An 18,846-nucleotide genomic window follows, 5' to 3' on the forward strand; every position below is an offset into this window, starting at 1 on the left:
TGTCCACTCTGAGTTTCTTTAAGAACTGTGCTACATATTCGTGACCCATCGTCATCTGTACCACTCCCCGGTGAGTGACAACGAAGTGCTCCCGGAACCGCTCGGGATTGCGCTGAAGATGGAAGGTATTACAGTTATCCATGCGGCACTTGTATACTTGTCTGGTAACTAAGGCAACCTTTTAGCAGACAAGACGATGTGCCCTATCATACCCGTATTTCCCTGAGTGGCTTGCATCTGACGCATCTCCGTGTCGAAATATGGCGTGGCGTCGAATTCGCGGGGGTCTTGACGTCCTACCATTACAAAGTGTGAACTGAAGGGAATTAAACCGAGAACGGTTCTCACAGAACCATGAAACCTGAAAAATACTATAATATTGTGGCATAATACTTTTAACAAGTTTCTACTAATTACTATAACATCAGTGCAATAGAAAGACTTGATAGTATCAAGTTGATACCATATGAGAATCTCATAATGAGATGATTTAATGTCATTGAATCATTAAATTAATGATAATCATCAATACTGATCACTGGTGATCAGTGATCAGTGATCACTCGCTGAGATATCTAGCAATGCCAGACTGGTATAATGGTTCATTACGCCAGATACATTACCAGGAGACTCCTGGTAGGTACCTTACTCCTGGCAGGAGTAAATTACACGAAATGCAATGATTTTACGATGTAATTGCTTTCGCAATCGTCCCGATACTATGCCGCAAAGTTTGCGGTCTACGATACTCTCCACCAAAAATCAATTGGAGGAAGACCGAGACATCGAGATGAAAGCGCGCGCGAAGCGCGCGTTAGACCACAGGGAACCTTTCCTTGGTTTCCTCATTCTTTCCTCATTTTTTCCTCTCTTTCCTCGGCTGAAAAGTTTGCCGTGATCCTTTCCGCGTTTCAGCCACCCTTGTTATGATATCTCTTTGCCGTTTGGGAGGCGGGAATACACCCAAATGGAATACACCGATACGGTAGAAGTTGGCGGATCTCTCATTGCGCGGTATTGACCACTTATGCATGCCGCAGATAGTACAGCGGACACGCATTTCGTGTCACGCAAGCTACCTTCATCCAGCTTGAAGGGTCCAATAGCGCCTACGCGCCTACGAGAATCTACCTCGCACTGGTGAGCAGAATCTCTCGCGAGAAGCTCGGTCACCTTGGCGGTGAGCGGATCTAGCTTTCCCGATTGAAAGACCATCGAGCTCCAAGCTCGGAGTTTGCCAACCCTGGCAGGTTTACCCTGCAGTGCTGCGCCGAGTGGGCTTTTGGGCCAGAAGCCAGAAGTCCAGCCTAAAGTTTTGGCGGTGACTTTGGCCTTGGGACTGGCATAGGAGTCGGCCTGGCAACTGGATAGATAGCCCTGGCATTCGGGTTGATATTAGACTGAAGTGTATCCTTCTGTATCTAAGAAGCGTCGCGCAGCATAATTGCATACGCTTTTTTTACTTCCTGCCATCCGAAACATCCGTTGTAACCGAGCATCCCAGCCTTCCACCACACTGCTAGAATATTGGAAAAACTATGTCTCATTCCTCGATCGCATTAATTACTGTCACCATGACACGTCAGTTGCTCAACGATAAGTTCACAGGACACACTGATACAGTAATATCTCAGCAAACTGACTAACGCAACCATTTTGGAGTATAACCAGTACTAGAAATTTCCCAACACAGCAAGGGGAGACGAGATCTCTTACTCACTGCAAATTGCTCTACACATATGACAACATCGCGACTGGACAAAGTGAAGCTACCTTCTGCCATCCTCCTCAGTCTTGTAATACGTATTCAACGCATTGAACGAGGATGAGGAGGCGGTACTTGACAAAGCGAGATGATTTGAACGCGAGATAGAACACTTCAGATGATAAAGTAAGTACAATAATAATACGTCATAGGAGAGCATCTGAACATCGAGCTCATTTGATATGCGCAAGCGACGCTGGCTGTTGTAGAAACACCAAGTATCGCTCACATTCGACGAGACCACGCATCAGTTACGGAAATCATTTACAGTACTGGCGGGCAATGCTCGGAGTAGTAACGTGAGATCGTACTACCAAGAAAATAAAGTTAAGTGTAATAAGGAACAACGGCTACGCCCGGAATGGAGTAGTCGGTCATTTTATAGTTACAACGGAGTCCTCGAGTCCACAATACAAACAGCATCGAAGATCTATGCGAGTCTATGCTAGTTTACGACGAACTACTCGTAACACCATTAGGAGGCGTAAAAGTCATCCCAACACAGCTTCCGAACATCACACCCGATGACATATCGGACGGTACATTCGAAAAGCTGTTTTTCGTCGGGAAGCTTAGACATCTACAGTAGTGGTAGGACTATGAGGAGTCTCTACTGCAGAGACCACCTTAGCTTTATCAGCATGCTTACGATGATACTTCTTGTCGAACTCAGCTTCAATCTGCTCGAAGGATTTACCCTTAGTCTCAGGTATGAAGAATAAGACGAAGAAGATCATCACTAAGCAGATGAATCCGAAACTCCAGAACACACCCTGATAGGTGATAGCCTTTCGGTAAGCATCCAAGCACATGGTGACAATGAACGAGAAAAGCCAGTTAACGGCAGTGGCGATGGCGGCAGCGTTACCTCTGACGTCGTTGGGGAAGATCTCGGACATAATGAGCCACGGGATAGCACCAACACCGATGGAGAAGAAGGCGATATAACAGTAGGCAGAAGCCAGAGCCAACCAGCCAACGTTAGTCAAGCCGGTGACATCCTGTAGATAGAAGAAAAGACCCAACATCCACGCGGATATGCACATACCAGTAGCACCCACAACCAGCAGGACCCTCCTGCCAGCGAAGTCCATGATGCAGCAGGCGATGAAGGTTACAACGACCTGGACTACCATGGTAATGAGAGCCATGGTTTCTTTGTTAGAGATACCCGCTGCCTGGAAGATAGTAGTCTGATAGAAGATGACCGCATTGATACCCGACAACTGCTGACAGATCTGCAGCACGACACCGATGACGACCTGGATCCAGTATTTGCGAAGACCAGATATGGCTTCGTTGAAACGCTGCTTCTGCGTCATACCAGCCTTAGCCTTCTGAGCCTCAGCGGTAACTTCGTAAGCTTTGAGCTCCACAGCTACGTCCGCATCGTTCTCATCGGTACCATGTAGTCTCAACAATACCTTTTTCGCGGCATCCAATCCACGATGCTCCGCGAGCCAACGAGGAGATTCGGGGACGAAGAATACAAGGACACCAAGGAGACCGGATGGGATGAGGTAGATCCAGCTCACAGCACGCCAGTTGCAGAAAGTCTGACCGTCGGCATTGGGATCCACGGACCCAGCCTGAGTCCGGAAGGCCATACCCAAAGCGTAGGCAATGAGAATGCCAATAGTAACAGCCAACTGATTGGCAGCACCGAGCATACCACGAATCTTAGTGGGAGAAGCCTCACCAATGTAGGTGGGGGCAGCCACGGACTCGACGCCAACAACAATACCGACAAGAACACGCTCGAAGAGCAACTGCCACGAAGTGTGGGCCAAAGCCTGCCACAAGTAGCAGAGCACGAAGCAGGGGGAAATACCAACAAGGCACCACTTCCTTCCAAACCTATCAATGAGGGGACCACCAATGAAGGCACCAAACATGGCACCGATGTTCACAAGAGATCCGAACAAGGAAGACTCGCTCGAGCTGTCGAAGACCCACAAATGGTCAGAACCACCAATCTGGATAGCAGTACCATCGTCGGTAGTGACACTATTTCCCATAGTGTCGATAGTCTGACCAGTGAAACCAGATGTGAGACCAAACATAAGTGGACCCAGGAGGACCGCACCAACAGAAAGTATAGCACAAACGTACTTCATAAGTAACAGAAATACAAGTAAACGGGAACTGAGGAAGGAATTGGCAGTTTTCATGCATCCCGTCTATCATATCCATCACCACCATCATGGTGGTGATGGATATGATAGCCGGGATGGTGACACCATGTGTATTCTTTAACACCTCTCCCTACACCTGACCCGCCCTAAGCACGATTAGTAGTGCGCGACAACACAACTCGAACGGTTTTTGTACAGCGAAAACTAGAAACTCAGGATACACCAAGACAAGTTTTGAACCCCCGACAATGGATTCTATTGGTCTGTTAGCGACGATTTCACCGTCAACTTCTTAGAAAACGAAGTTGCCTTTTACCCTCACCCTCGATCTCCGACACCAGCAACGTGCTCCACGTGCTGAGCGGAATATAAGGAAGCGGTATACGGCTCAACAGGCTCAACTGAAGCCTGACCGAGAGAATTCGATCTACCTGACTGAAAGAGGCCTCAACTCGAGAAGTCCGACCCCGGTCCAGTAGAACCGATGAACTAATCATAGGAACGACAGATAGTAAGTATTGGATAATATACCCAAAATGCATATACACACTGAGTAGTGCGATTGTTACTAAAAGGGTGGATACCACAGGAACAATAAATTGTACAACGTAATGATATCATCTTGATGTATAGGACCAAGGATGAAGTCACCACCGGAACCAAGTGACAGTGCCGCATTCTCACGACGAATCACCCAGAGGAAAACACGTAGTCATGCACGAGCCACAACAGTTCTGGCAACCCTGCCAAATCATATAAAGTAATCACAAGAAGATAATGGAAGGTTACAGACCACTTACAATGACGACAGGTAGTAACTTCAACAAGAACGGAACACCTTGAAATCACGCATGGTCATAATAGATGTTTTTGGAGGTCCTCAACGGTAAATAACAGACAAGACATCGGCTCCCGATGAGCTTATCATCAAGAAACCACTGAGAATATGCAGTTAGAATAATCCCGCTAGTTCGGAACGTCGTCGATTTAGGATCAACGGAGACATTTCGGTCATATCCAACGTGCTTATACGGCTGCGGAGGAGGAGGTAGGGCTTAGCGTAGACTCGCCAGCCTCATCCACGGAGCCGTCCGTACCAACAGCAGCAGCCTTGGCAGATTTCGCAGCTCGCTTCTGATGATACTTCCTCTCAAATTCGGCTTCAATCTGCTCGAAGGATTTACCCTTAGTCTCAGGTATGAAGAATAAGACGAAGAAGATCATCACTAAGCAGATGAATCCGAAACTCCAGAAGACACCCTGATAGGTGATAGCCTTTCGGTAAGCATCCAAGCACATGGTGACAATGAACGCGAAGAGCCAGTTAACAGCAGTGGCGATGGCGGCAGCGTTACCTCTCACATCGTTGGGGAAGATCTCGGACATAATGAGCCACGGGATCGGGCCAACACCGATGGAGAAGAAGGCGATATAACAGTAGGCAGAAGCCAGAGCCAACCAGCCAACGTTAGTCAAACCGGTGACATCCTGTAGATAGAAGAAAAGACCCAACATCCACGCGGATATGCACATACCAGAAGCGGCGAAGACTAGCAACACTCTTCTTCCAGCGAGATCCATGATGCAGCAAGCAACGAAAGTAACCCCAACCTGAATGGCCATAGTAATGAGAGCCATGGTCTGCATGTTGGAGATACCAGCTGCCTGGAAGATAGAAGTCTGATAGAAGATGACCGCATTGATACCCGACAACTGCTGACAGATCTGCAGCACCACACCAATGACGACCTGGATCCAGTATTTGCGAAGGCCACCAATCGCATCGTTGAAACGCTCCTTCTGAGTCCAACCAGACTTAGCCTTCTGAGCCTCGACAGTGATTTGATAAGCCTTGAGTTCATCAACGACATCCTCATCATCCTCATCGGTACCATGAAGTCTCAACAGCACCTTCTTCGCGGCATCCAATCCACGATGCTCGGCAAGCCACCGAGGAGATTCGGGGACGAGGAAGACAAAAATCCCCAATAACCCAGAAGGAATGAGATAAATCCAACTAAGCTCTCGCCAGTTGCAGAAGGTACTACTGGTCGCATTCGGATCAGTGGAGTTGGCCTGAGTCATGAAACCAAAAGCCAAAGCGTAGGCAAGAAGATCACCAATAGTACAGGCCAACTGATTTGCAGCACCGAGCATACCACGAATCTTAGTGGGAGAAGCCTCACCAATGTAGGTGGGGGCAGCCACGGACTCGACGCCAACAACAATACCGACAAGAACACGCTCGAAGAGCAACTGCCACGAAGTGTGGGCCAAGGCTTGCCACAGATAGCAGAGGACGAAACAAGGGGAACACCCAACAAGGCACCATTTCCTTCCGAACTTGTCGATGAGAGGGCCACCGATGAAAGCCCCAAACATGGCACCGATGTTAACGAGAGAACCGAACAAGGAAGACTCGCTCGACCCATGCAATACCCACAAATGGTCATAATCACCAATCTCAATAGGAGTACCATCAGCGGTAGTAACCGTGTTGGCCATGGTATCAATAGTCTGACCTGTGAAACCGGTCGTGAGACCAAACATCAGTGGTCCCAGAAGGACCGCTGAAACAGAAAGTAAGGCACAAACGTACTTCATATAAGAGAGAAATACAAATGCAACTGAAAACGTCACCTTTAAGCTCCCTCACACACAGTTACCTCGACCTACTCTAACTCACCCACATCAACGTCATCATGCCTACTATACCTAGATGTCGTTCCCCATCTCGAAGACATATTTCTCTGATTAGAAACACAGACGTAGAGGGCCAAACTTTTCTGGGGAGACAGGGGAACACAAGCTATGCCAAGTCCAAGAGATACCCCCTCAGGCGGAGTCGGTCTCCGATACGACTGATGAAGGTTCATCACTACTCTCCAGCTATGCACGGTGCGGGTCTCACTCCCTCAAAGAGCATTTTTTAACATATCAGAACTCACACGATGAAACAGTCAGTGCTTCTCGAATGATGCCTTCTCTGAGCGAGGGGAGGCGAATTTTAGCTATGCACGCATGCACATCGCCCTCTCTCGAAGTCTGATCCAATTACTCGTGGCAACGCCGGGAGATATTGGATAAACGACGTGATATGGGGTATAACTACGTGAATGAATACTCATAACAGTCCAATGATGGTCAGAGTAAGCCTGTTTGAGCAACAAAATTGGCATTCTTGGGAGAGAGATCCCACCGAAAGGGACAATCTCGGGTAACGGATGACACAATAGCAGTTGGAGGGGGAGAAGTTCGCAGTCGCGATGGTGTTTTGCCGGAAGACTCTATCGTGGTCGTGGTGAAGGGCACCCATACTCAAGGAAACCACACGTCAATCCTCCCAACTACAGCGACCCGAACTGTCACGACAACTCAACCAAACGATTAGTAGTTTCCCCAGTGATCAGTGATCGCATGGCAAGTGAGGATCGGACAGCCCCATGACAGGGTTCAAGGAGAGGCAGTTGGCAGCACTACTCGTGGTAGGGTAATTTTTGTGCCAATTATGGGCAGTACATGCAAGGACTGCATCGTGAGGATGCTTCGTACCTTTCCTTGGCACGCGCGCACAGCACATCCTGGGCGAGCAGAGGCATACCGACCCCAATATTTGAGTTTCGATTCCCTCCTAATTCCTCATGCAAAGATTGAATTGTTACGGCTACAATGTTTAGGTGGTTAGCTTGCTTGCCTTCTCATCAACAGGTGGTTGGTTCGATTTCGGGTCGCGCACTGGAAATTTTGATTCACTTTTATCTGTCATTGGCTACCGAATTATGCACTTCCTGGAAGCTCAGGTGCAGGAAGTTCCTGCACCTGAGCATCTATACATTTCAGAAATCCGTTCGGCGAGTAAGGCTACCAATTCAGTGGATTGATGTCCCGGACATCAATTTAGCGGTGGGAGTCTGATAGGTAATCAACTTCGCGGATAAGGAAACCAATTTCATGCTGAGGGAATGCAATTTCACGAACTAGGACATCAATTTCGGGTTTGAGCTCTACCTACACACAAGAATATTCGTGCTGCTAGAATTGCGCAATGATGTGTGAACAAATCCTTTGCGCTGCGCAAAAGCATTCGAAGATTCTTGTGGGAAGTTGTTGGCCAGTTTGTCACCAGTGTGTCGCAATGGTTCTATCGCGCACTCATTTCATTCATGAACCTCGAAGGAGTCGTCATCGAGCAACTAGTCCAGAAAAAGGTTAGATGGGGCTGCTCAGAGTGAAGCGTTATCATCCAAACTCTACCCCGCAATCGAAGTCCTTGTACTCGTCCTTGTTGTGATTTTCTTTCCCGCTGAATTGGTAGCCTTACCCGCCAAATCGATTCCTGAAAGGTATAGTCCGTCTCTGGATCAATGAATTCCGTTGGGACGCGTGAAGCTGGACATACTAATCCGGAACGGAAAGGCTATATTTGCATTCAGAACTCTCCAATTCGCCATAGAATTCTCATATTCGCCTTAGGTCGATAGTAGGTTCACATTCGTGGTGATGAAATTCCCGACTTCGACTCTGGAGTCTTCATTTCATTGGACTGCCAATTTCGTCAAGTGCACATTGGAACCTTCAATTTGGTCCTTTTAGGGAGGTCGATTTCGATCCTGAGAACTTCAGTTTCGTGTTCACGGGGCAACTATGCCAGTGCTCCCATGCCAAAGATACACCACACTGCAACAGTTACAAGCTCATGCTCGCCTTCCGAATTGCCCCTCTACCATGGAACACTCAAATTCAACCGATGTTGACGCGAGGGTCGAGTCTGTGTTGATAGAATGCCCTCAGTACCGCCGTAGGACTGTTAATTTCGACAGCTATGCATTGGAGCATCCAATTTCGCGCCTTCTGCAGCACCAGTACGGATCTTGAACATATGAACGCGGTACTTCACAGTAACATCACAGCATCCTGATGATGCGAATCCTGCTTGGACACGGGAATAAGCCTATCTCGAATAGCGTTGCGGACTACTCCATTTTGAAGCCCCTCATAAGGATTTCCCCTCCTCCATCGTGAATGCTCGTAATGTGTTGAATCTGTGACGGCTGCCTTTTGAGCGTACTCGAAACCTCTGCGGATCGGTATTCTACTTCCTGAGCGGATACCCTAGTTCCTCGCGACACTCTATTGACTGAGAGGTATCTTGGCGTCGGGCAAAGCCGGTCTAACTGGACTGCCCGCGTTGCCCGGGTGGCCGCTGTCCGATGATCTAACTGTAAACCAAATTGTCGAGTTGCCCTAGCAGTTCGGGGTGCGGTAGCAGCTCGGAGAGCTGGCTTGTAGGTTCCCTCAGTCTGTGAGCGCTCGCTAACGACCACGATAGAAACCTCCAACTGAGCGTGATTGTTATTGTAGACTTCTCCCCTCTCAGCTCAGCTGTTGTGTAATTTGGTCCCCAACATTGTCCCTTTCGGTGGGATCTCTTGAATGAACGCCAAGTTTCTTGCCCAAATAGGCTTACCCAAAAACAGGATCGTGCAGCTACGGGTATCTATTCACGTTGTTATACCCTGCATTACGTCGCTCCTCGGATATCCTACGATGCTGCCACAAGCGATTCGTCCGAATCTCGAGAAAAGGCGATGTGCATGTTTGCATAGCTAAGATTTACCTGTGTCCCCTCTGGCGAAGGCACCGCTCGAGTATTCCCGACGGGCATATCGCAGGGTACGTTCGGAACGCTCTGTGGTAGAACACAATCTGCACTGTGCTCAGCTGCAAGCTAGTGATGAATCTACACCAATCGTATCGTAGACCGACACCGGATCGGCATAGCTTGTGTTTCCTTGTCTCCCTAGCGAGGTTTGCTTCTCTACGTCTGTGTTTCTAATCAGAGAAATATGTCTTCGAGATGGGGAACGACATCTAGGTATAGTAGGCATGATGACGTTGATGTGGGTGAGTTAGAGTAGGTTGAGGTAGTTGTGTGTGAGGGAGCTTAAAGGTGACGTTTTCAGTTGCATTTGTATTTCTCTCTTATATGAAGTACGTTTGTGCCTTACTTTCTGTTTCAGCGGTCCTTCTGGGACCACTGATGTTTGGTCTCACGACCGGTTTCACAGGTCAGACTATTGATACCATGGCCAACACGGTTACTACCGCTGATGGTACTCCTATTGAGATTGGTGATTATGACCATTTGTGGGTATTGCATGGGTCGAGCGAGTCTTCCTTGTTCGGTTCTCTCGTTAACATCGGTGCCATGTTTGGGGCTTTCATCGGTGGCCCTCTCATCGACAAGTTCGGAAGGAAATGGTGCCTTGTTGGGTGTTCCCCTTGTTTCGTCCTCTGCTATCTGTGGCAGGCTTTGGCCCACACTTCGTGGCAATTACTATTCGAGCGTGTTCTTGTTGGTATTATTGTGGGCGTCGAGTCCGTGGCTGCCCCCACCTACATTGGTGAGGCTTCTCCCACTAAGATTCGTGGTATGCTCGGTGCTGCCAATCAGTTGGCTGTCACTATTGGTGATCTTCTTGCCTACGCGTTGGCTTTTGGTTTCATGACTCAGGCCAACTCTACTGATCCGAATGCGACCAGTAGTACCTTCTGCAACTGGCGAGAGCTTAGTTGGATTTATCTTATTCCTTCTGGGTTATTGGGGATTTTTGTTTTCCTCGTCCCCGAATCTCCTCGTTGGCTTGCCGAGCATCGTGGATTGGATGCCGCGAAGAAGGTGTTGTTGAGACTCCATGGCACCGATGAGGATGATGAGGATGTTGTTGATGAACTCAAGGCTTATCAAATCACTGTCGAGGCTCAGAAGGCTAAGTCTGGTTGGACTCAGAAGGAGCGTTTCAACGATGCGATTGGTGGCCTTCGCAAATACTGGATCCAGGTCGTCATTGGTGTGGTGCTGCAGATCTGTCAGCAGTTGTCGGGTATCAATGCGGTCATCTTCTATCAGACTTCTATCTTCCAGGCAGCTGGTATCTCCAACATGCAGACCATGGCTCTCGTTACTATGGCCATTCAGGTTGGGGTTACATTCGTTGCTTGCTGCATCATGGATCTCGCTGGAAGAAGAGTGTTGCTAGTCTTCGCCGCTACTGGTATGTGCATATCCGCGTGGATGTTGGGTCTTTTCTTCTATCTACAGGATGTCACCGGTTTGACTAACGTTGGCTGGTTGGCTCTGGCTTCTGCCTACTGTTATATCGCCTTCTTCTCCATCGGTGTTGGCCCGATCCCGTGGCTCATTATGTCCGAGATCTTCCCCAACGATGTGAGAGGTAACGCTGCCGCCATCGCCACTGCTGTTAACTGGCTCTTCGCGTTCATTGTCACCATGTGCTTGAATGCTTATCGAGAAGCTATCACCTATCAGGGTGTCTTCTGGAGTTTCGGATTCATCTGCCTAGTAATTATCTTCTTCGTCTTATTCTTCATACCTGAGACTAAGGGTAAATCCTTCGAGCAGATTGAAGCCGAATTTGAGAGGAAGTATCATCAGAAGCGAGCTGCGAAATCTGCCAAGGCTACTGCTGTTGGTACGGACGGCTCCGTGGATGAGGCTGGTGGCGATTCTACCCTGAGCCGTACTTCCTCTGCAGCGGTATAAACACGTTGGATATGACCGAAACGCCTCGGTTGATCCTAAATCGACGACGTTTCGAGCTAGCGGGATATTCTAACTAAAATTCCCAGTGGTCTCTCGATGATAAGCTCGTCGGGAGTCGATGTCTCGTCTGTTCTTTACCGTTGAGGACCTCAAAAAACATCTATTATGACCATGCGTGATTTCGCGGTGTTCCGTTTTCGTTGAAGTTACTACCTGTCGTCATTGTAAGTGGTCTGTAACCTTCCATTATCTTCTTGTGATTACTTTATATGATCTGGCAGGATTGCCAAAACTGTAAGTCATGCGTGGTGCATGACTACGTGTTCTCCTTTGGGTGATTCGTCGTGAGAATGCGGCACTGTCACTTGGTTCTGGTGGGAACTTCACTCTTGGTTCTATATATCAAGACGATATCATCATGTTGTATAATTTATTGTTCCTGTCTTCCGTTGATGGTATCCACCCTTTTAGTGACAGTCGCACTACTTAGTGTATATATGCATTTTGGGTATATTATCCAATACTTACTATCTGTCGTTCCTATGATTAGTTCATCGGTTCTACTGGACCGGGGTCGGACCTCTCGAGTTGAGGTCTCTTTCAGTCAGGTAGATCGAGTTCTCTCGGTCACGCTTCAGTTGAGCCTGTTGAGCCGTATACTGTTTCCTTAGATTCCGCTCAGGACGTGGAACACGTTGCTGGTGTCGGAGATCGAGGGTGATGGTTAAAGGCAACTTCGTTTTCTGAGAAGTTGACGGTGAAATCGTCGCAAACAGACCAATAGAATCCGTTGCCGGGGGTTGACAAACTTATCTTGGTGTATCCTGAGTTTATAGTTTTACCTGTATAAGAAGCTGTTCGAGTTGTGTTGTTGAACTACTAATCGTGCTTAGGGCGGGTCATGTGTTGGGAGAGGTGTTAGAGAATACACATGGTGTAGTGGTGAGCGTGATAATCGGGCTTATGTTGTAAATTGATCGGTCATGAATTCTTGTCTATCCAAGCACACAAACTACGAACACAACATATCCAAGGTTGTCAACTTAGCAGCACGATGCTGCTGCTAATATTCAACTGCCACACGAGGCATGTTGCTTGCTGTTGCTACACATGCATTGCCACATCAAGTTCTTTACAGTGGACGGCTCGCACCAAATTTGGCTTTTATATGTGGCCCTGAGACTGTCGAATTCAACACTTCGCTTCGGGAAAGTCTCACCTCCGCGAAGCTGTAGTGAGCCTCCAGCAGAAACCCTCAGGCGGAGCAACCACATCATAGCCGCCGCGGCAGCGACTCTGGTCGCTCCTGAACCCGTTGCAGCGGTGACCAGTCGACTCGCTACACCTCGTGGATGAGAAGTGCTCTCAGTACCCGACAGTGAACTTGTCTGCTCATACGAGTTCACAGGCATAATAGTAGATCGAACTCACTTTGGTTTCCCGCATTTCATTGGTCAACACGGCGCGACTGAGCAGCATACGAGCTGCGCCTTGCCACTTCTTATGGAGGAGCTCCAATTCCTCCGTCTTTTGGTGCAGTTCTGACTCCTTTTCCCCAAGCTTATTGTGAGCCTACCGCGAACGTTGATACAAAGCATTCGCAGCGACCTCACCTCTTGCAACTGCTTCCTCAGAGTCGACGCTTGTTGTCGCAAATTGTATAACTCCCGAGCAGCATATGCTACCGCGCCGGCTACGACGGTTGCACCGACTACATGGGGTAGTCGGCCTGAGCCACAATGAACGAGTTCGATACCCTCCGCTCTTCCATTCGACCCACCCTGAGTTAGCAATCCAAATGACGAGGCTAACCGAGACTTCAGACGCTCCTCATTGACCAGCCCGAGAGCACCATGGCTGAGATCTCCACCAATTCGCAACGAGTCACTTAAGCACTTTTGCTCACTCTATAGAGACGCTAGTGATTCTCGTTCGGTTGTCGAGACTAGGAGTCGTCATCGAATGGGAAGGAATATTCAACTCATCACATTGCCACTCGCGTCCATCATTAACCAGAACTGTTCGTATCCTCTCCAATACAACAGATGAGGAATGGTAACGTTTCACTAGCAAAGATAATGGCCGTTATCGAGCACCGAACAACAGCCCATCTTGCCGGTATTGAAGTAGAGCTGAAGCTCCTCGTTAGTGTCGTCCAACTGAGTCCAAGACGCGACTAATGGTGACAAATACTGGAATATGCCTTCCAGCATTTCCGATAAAACTTTTCCTCGGAAGCGCAGATGATAAGCCGACTGTAGCTCGGCCGAGTTGTAGAAAACTTCGGTGAATTCCTGACGAAATAAATAACTGAAATAGTCGTTTCTGATTGCTCTACTTCACGTTCTTCAATGAGTATGCCGAATGGAGAGTCCGTCGCCATAAGGAAGATCTCCTCAAGTGCTCGTCTGTAGCCTGAATGACACCAAATGAGGCGAGCAGTGAAGAGCTCTACAGGACGGCTTACGTTTGAGCAGATCTCCTGAGCGCTGCCACGCTTCCTGTGCACGCAGATCCTCCATCTCACGCTGCTTCCTCACGGTGCACCCCAGAGCCAGACACGCCAACCGACGATTTGCCAGAGCGATACCGTTTGGCAGACGACGAATCTGATTATCAATAACTGGACTCAAAAGGAATCCTCCTACCCTCGGGACGGCCGAGTCTGAATCCTCGAGGACATTCGCGATTTTCTTGGACAGTAACGGCTGATTGAAGTTCGATGAGTCCAATTCGGTCGGGTCGAAGAGGAGGAAGTCGAGAATTTGGCCAAGTATGGAAGGGCCCAGGACCATAAGTTCAATCGTCATTATGCCTTTATAAAGTAGTACTACGACGGTACTAGCCAGTTGCTACGGGGTGTTTAGCCACCCCGGGCTCCTGTGAAGTGCAAAGACCGCCTCCTCCCACAACTCAATAGCAAAGGAGGAGCACAGACGCCGACAAAGGAACACGTGAGACATGAGAACAACAACATGACTATTAAACAGATTGCCGAGGAGGGTGTAGCCTCCACAGTAGAGAAGCTCAATCAAGGTCCACCATTTTAGGCAAGTCGTCAATCGTCCACGTAGAAGTGCCTATGACATCACCCCATCGTTTACACAACAAACTGCTGCAGCCTTACCGGAGAGTATTCCAACGTCTTGAACGATTCGAAGCTTCTTATTGTCACCGAATGATGTGCCTTGCAGGTCCATCAACTTGGCAACTCCACTAATGTCCTCAACTCTGACAAACCCATAACTGAAAAATATGTCTACGAACCACAAATGAGTAAAGCAAAGGTCCCACCCGCGAGGCTTCATAGTGATAGGGCACACGAGGACTCGACATTCGGTGATTTCGATGATACCGTTTGTGTCCATCAACCAATCAATGAGCCGTTCTTCATCCATATCTGCTCAACGGGCTCGGCATTATATCTCCATGCCAGGCTCACTAAGAGGTAGATTCTCAAGCCTCACCCCTAGGGGGCCCGACTTCTTCTTCTCGCTTCCCCAATGGCCTTTCGTTGTAGGCGTGTCTGAGTGGGAACGTCCGCGCCATGGCTCTCTGTCTACTTACCCGTAAGAATCATCTCTACTCTCCTCATACTCTTCTTCCTCTTATTCCGAGCGGCAGGTAACAGACTTTGACTCAGCTCAAGATAGCCGCCTTGTTTCGCGATATCCGATGCAGTTCGACCTGAAAGCATATGAATACACCGATGCCTCGACAAACATCACTCACCTTTCTTATCTTTGTCACTACAGGCGCCGCCAGCACAGATGAGAAGATCAGCCAAGTCCGAGCGGCCCACATCAGCGCAGTGCATCAAGGCGGTCCAACCTCGACTGTCATCAGCATGCTCCAACTGACCATAGCATAGCAGCCATCAATGGGCCAGGACTGCCCTTACTGGGTCGACGTCGTCCACTCGAGAAGCCCCCGTTAAAGTCTTGAGGAAGGCCCGTAGGTTAGCCGCCGTCACTCCTTGGGCCCGTATGAGTAGCATCAGTGCAGAGCGACCCTCTTTGTCAGTCGCCATCAGCCTGACAGAGCTCCTCCTCATCATCCAAGCGACGAGTAATAGGAGAGGACACACGCCGCATTCCTTTCCTCCTCTACTGTGTGTTGATAGATCGCTAATGCCGTCCCTGAGAACCCCCCGGCGCATGCTACAAGAATCTGTCGAGATAAATAACTAATAATAAATCCCAGGATGGAGTACAGCGTTCATCCCTCGACTATCGACAATATGAATCGGATGATGACCTTTTACACCCGCCGGCGCCGCGAACGCCTTCCTGTTGAGGATCGCCAAACACGATTGAGTCGCTCCACTGAGGGGAAGACTGAAAGGCAAACCTTTGCTGTTGGCGAGACTCACCAGTCAGCTGCATAAAGGAGGGCCGTCTGCCCCTCCGAGGGATCGACATGAGCCGTGATGAGGGAACCCTCGTTGGAGGCTTCCAATGTGTCGATGGCCACCTCTACTGTCGATCGGACATTAGATTTTATGGCGAGTGACAGAAGCGTGTCACCTATCACCATCCATTAGGACTGGTCAGATAACCTCCTCTGTGGGCCTACCCGTGTAGGATTCCTGATCGGCCACCCCTCCGGCCCTGATGAGCATAGCGCAGATTTCGGCGTGCCCCGAAGCTGCTGCGAAATGCAGCGGCGTCCAACCGCCCAGCCGCTCTCGAACATGCACGTCTGCAATGAGTTTAACAATTTGGTTGATCCGATCCTTGGCAAGTCCCACCGGCCCCCGTCTCTAATAATATACCAGCAAGTATAGTGAGGCCCCTGAGGGAGGCCCACATTAACGCCGACATCTTCCCCCTCTCGAGATCATCGTCTAATGTGTCAGGGCAGACACCAGCCTCCAAGCAATCTCGCATCTGCCAAGCCTCCTTTCTCCTCCTCCTCTTTAACCTGCCGCAGCGACTCACCAGTCCAACTTGTCCCTTTTGCTCATCCGCTGATACCCCGCATGTCTTCACGATGTATAATAGTCTATTACGACGACCACTACGACGAGGCAGCCGTCATCACCGTCCCACCTCTTCTTGGCCTCGACTAGGTTGAGCAGTTCCGTACGGATCTTCAGTAGTGCCTCCTTCTTGGCCGTCAGCTCCTCCTCCTCCTCCGACTGCTGCTGCTGCTCATCATCCAAATAGAGCAGATCCACGGCGAGTCGAGGATCAGCGCCTGTGGAGACCTCAGATGGAGACCTCCTGCTGATGTATTTCACATCACCTCTCGCAAGAAGTAACTTCACGGCATCCATTGATCCATCCAAGGTCGACTTCAATAGTCTCATCCAATGTGTGTGGTTGTCGGCACCATACTCAATAGCATCAGCGTCGAGTCTATCTACCATAACAGCCCTGATGGGAGCAGACCAACGATGACTTACTCGGCTCTTGAGTGATGAAGTCCCGACCTTCGTCATCATCAACAACACCAGCTGCAATCAGCTGCCTCATACCAACTATGTCGCTCTTCTTGGCCAGCCTAAGCAGGGGCCTTTAAGACTACAGCCCAACTCGAGTGTACCTCCAAAGCTGACGATCAACGCAAGAGGCTGCGTGTAGCCACTCAATGGCCTTCAACTGACGCTCGACTACAGCAGACGAGTCGAGGCAATCGCCACGACCACGACTCACCAGCTTCTACCGGCGTTTGACCCCAAAGGTCTCTCATGTCAAGACGGCATCCAAACTCCCTTACCAGTATCATCACCTAGAAGACCTCCAAAGCACAAATGGTAGTAGTATCGCTCACCGTGCTCAGCTTGCCTTGTCGAGCCGCCCAGTGCAAGGCGGTCTGACCCTCCACATCCTGGGTGTCGACTCCTCCATCATGGTCATCACCTTCCAGTCCTCCAATGGTAACCTTATCTCTGAACGTAAGGCTGCCAACACTAACGTTTACAGACCCTACGAGTGGCTTATAGTGGCAGCCAGGAGCCTCACACAGTCGTCATGTCCATGGACGGCGGCCCAGTGCAACGGAGTCCATCCTCGACAGTCGGGGTGCTGAAAAGGGAGGACCATCCAAACGTTGGAGGGGGGAAGCTGTTCTTACTCCGACATCGGCTTTGGCTTCAACCAGTAATTTGGCCATACTTGTATCTCCTCGTCGACTGGCGACCTGATAGCGAGTGGAAACAAAACGCAGCCCTTCAAAGAGGCTCCTACTGAGAGAGCGGTCATTTGCTCTTCATTCGATGGAGCATCTATGAGCAGGTGAGGACCTACAAATGCTCTTACTATGGATTGAACCTGGGACCTATCGATACCCTCAGCAGCTTCAGACCGACGCAAACTGTCGTGTCGTGCGAGGATCCTCAACAAGCTCTCGTTGTCCTCTCCTTGACGATGGGCCGCGATCATCGCCAATGACCAGCCGAACTCATCACGGCACCTGTAAGGGCATCACTTCACGACTGCCATCCGTAGAGGCAACCCCAGCGGGTCTCAGGACCACTCACTCCGCGATCTTCTCTCGATCGACGTCCTGCAGGAGAATATCAAATGCTATTGAGTCTCCCTTGCGGCACGCGACAATAACGGCTTCCTCGTCTAGCAGTTTGTTGTAGCTACAAGAATATTCCAACTTGACAGACGCCACGTGAAACTACGCGGGGGGTGGGCCCGAATCCCGATTGAGTTGAGGTTTATCTATTATCCTCGAGGCCCTCCCACTCGGCACTCTCGACTCCCTTCTACTCTTCGCAACAACTGATCGTCTGCTTGGCCGACGCCCTATCGGGCTGAGTAGCAGATGAGTATTGACATGCTACAGACGGCGCGGATTATTCGATTACTTTTGGGTGCCGCTTCGACGCTTTATACCAAAGCCTTCGGTATGACTAAAACTCACCTTCGTCGACATTGCCGGAGAAACAGAGTTCCATCGATTGAAGTCTGTTGATTGACTAACACAGCGAATGCATAATACGGAAACGTGTAGTAACGTGTCACCAATAGAGATGCATTCGGCCTCCTTCTATCACTGGCTTTACAGGCACGACTTCGTTAACGTCGGCCATACGCCATACCCGCCCATCAGCTACGATCGGTACAAAGTTGTCTTCAGATGGATTAGCAGAATCAGGCTCATACCTAGCGAGGGGCTGAATAAAGGGAGGGAGGCTGAGCGCCATACACCATGCCGGCCTCCATGATGACCATATGTTCTGCTACAGGGCCAACCTCACTCGCTGATGGGTCGGGATCAGTTCGACTGCCGAATAACTGAGGAATCGGGTCTCAGGACCCATCCTGAAGAGACCTGCCTCACCGCTTCCCCGTGACGGTCTTCGACCCAATAGGACTCTCTTACACTAACCGCAACGTGCATCCTGGCGACCAAACCTAGGCAGTCTA

General features: G+C 49.6%; 6 protein-coding genes across 6 annotated transcripts; 2 read left to right on the plus strand and 4 right to left on the minus strand.

Moving 5' to 3' along the window:
• Nucleotides 1–1,663: 1,663 nt before the first annotated feature.
• Pmar_PMAR020460 (hexose transporter, putative) lies at nucleotides 1,664–3,915 on the minus strand. The gene has a single exon (XM_002775437.1). The coding sequence runs from the start codon at nucleotides 3,880–3,882 to the stop codon at nucleotides 2,338–2,340; it is 1,545 nt and encodes a 514-aa protein (XP_002775483.1). The 5' UTR covers nucleotides 3,883–3,915; the 3' UTR covers nucleotides 1,664–2,337.
• Nucleotides 3,916–4,099: 184 nt separating this feature from the next.
• Nucleotides 4,100–6,529, minus strand: Pmar_PMAR020461 (glucose transport protein, putative). Its single transcript, XM_002775438.1, has one exon. The coding sequence runs from the start codon at nucleotides 6,502–6,504 to the stop codon at nucleotides 4,927–4,929; it is 1,578 nt and encodes a 525-aa protein (XP_002775484.1). The 5' UTR covers nucleotides 6,505–6,529; the 3' UTR covers nucleotides 4,100–4,926.
• Nucleotides 6,530–9,870: 3,341 nt separating this feature from the next.
• On the plus strand, nucleotides 9,871–11,464 carry Pmar_PMAR020462 (glucose transport protein, putative; the record flags this gene model as incomplete). The annotated part of the gene is made up of 1 exon (XM_002775439.1): nucleotides 9,871–11,464. The coding sequence occupies exon 1, from the start codon at nucleotides 9,887–9,889 to the stop codon at nucleotides 11,462–11,464; it is 1,578 nt and encodes a 525-aa protein (XP_002775485.1). The 5' UTR covers nucleotides 9,871–9,886.
• Nucleotides 11,465–11,512: 48 nt separating this feature from the next.
• Nucleotides 11,513–12,312, plus strand: Pmar_PMAR020463 (hypothetical protein). Its single transcript, XM_002775440.1, has one exon. The coding sequence runs from the start codon at nucleotides 11,815–11,817 to the stop codon at nucleotides 12,133–12,135; it is 321 nt and encodes a 106-aa protein (XP_002775486.1). The 5' UTR covers nucleotides 11,513–11,814; the 3' UTR covers nucleotides 12,136–12,312.
• A 1,205-nt stretch (nucleotides 12,313–13,517) lies between these two features.
• Nucleotides 13,518–14,296, minus strand: Pmar_PMAR020464 (hypothetical protein). The gene is made up of 4 exons (XM_002775441.1): nucleotides 14,113–14,296; nucleotides 13,932–14,073; nucleotides 13,803–13,879; nucleotides 13,518–13,758 (listed from the first exon to the last, which is right to left on the minus strand). The coding sequence occupies exons 1-4, from the start codon at nucleotides 14,272–14,274 to the stop codon at nucleotides 13,531–13,533; spliced, it is 609 nt and encodes a 202-aa protein (XP_002775487.1). The 5' UTR covers nucleotides 14,275–14,296; the 3' UTR covers nucleotides 13,518–13,530.
• A 195-nt stretch (nucleotides 14,297–14,491) lies between these two features.
• On the minus strand, nucleotides 14,492–17,581 carry Pmar_PMAR020465 (ankyrin repeat domain containing protein; the record flags this gene model as incomplete). The annotated part of the gene is made up of 16 exons (XM_002775442.1): nucleotides 14,492–14,544; nucleotides 14,592–14,710; nucleotides 14,759–14,864; nucleotides 14,907–14,990; nucleotides 15,032–15,151; nucleotides 15,197–15,320; nucleotides 16,065–16,165; nucleotides 16,215–16,387; nucleotides 16,516–16,663; nucleotides 16,712–16,828; nucleotides 16,872–16,969; nucleotides 17,012–17,078; nucleotides 17,122–17,197; nucleotides 17,240–17,357; nucleotides 17,399–17,493; nucleotides 17,543–17,581. 16 exons carry the CDS (start codon nucleotides 17,579–17,581, stop codon nucleotides 14,492–14,494), a joined length of 1,638 nt encoding a protein of 545 aa, XP_002775488.1.
• Nucleotides 17,582–18,846: the final 1,265 nt, after the last annotated feature.

The sequence above is a fragment of the Perkinsus marinus genome, assembly GCF_000006405.1.
Source record: "Perkinsus marinus ATCC 50983 genomic scaffold scf_1104296955874, whole genome shotgun sequence".
NCBI classification, from domain to species: Eukaryota; Perkinsozoa; order Perkinsida; family Perkinsidae; genus Perkinsus; species Perkinsus marinus.

What these genes read in the sequence shown, in the direction of transcription:
- Pmar_PMAR020460 (XM_002775437.1), bottom strand. Translation starts at nt 3,882, where the DNA reads ATGAAGTACGTTTGTGCTATACTTTCTGTTGGTGCGGTCCTCCTGGGT.
- Pmar_PMAR020461 (XM_002775438.1), bottom strand. Translation starts at nt 6,504, where the DNA reads ATGAAGTACGTTTGTGCCTTACTTTCTGTTTCAGCGGTCCTTCTGGGA.
- Pmar_PMAR020463 (XM_002775440.1), top strand. Translation starts at nt 11,815, where the DNA reads ATGCGGCACTGTCACTTGGTTCTGGTGGGAACTTCACTCTTGGTTCTA.
- Pmar_PMAR020464 (XM_002775441.1), bottom strand. Translation starts at nt 14,274, where the DNA reads ATGACGATTGAACTTATGGTCCTGGGCCCTTCCATACTTGGCCAAATT. An exon ending in CTCAGGAGATCTGCTCAAAC is followed by an intron (nt 13,880 to 13,931) that starts GTAAGCCGTCCT and finishes GGTGTCATTCAG; the next exon opens with GCTACAGACGAGCACTTGAG. An exon ending in TACTCATTGAAGAACGTGAA is followed by an intron (nt 13,759 to 13,802) that starts GTAGAGCAATCA and finishes TTATTTCGTCAG; the next exon opens with GAATTCACCGAAGTTTTCTA.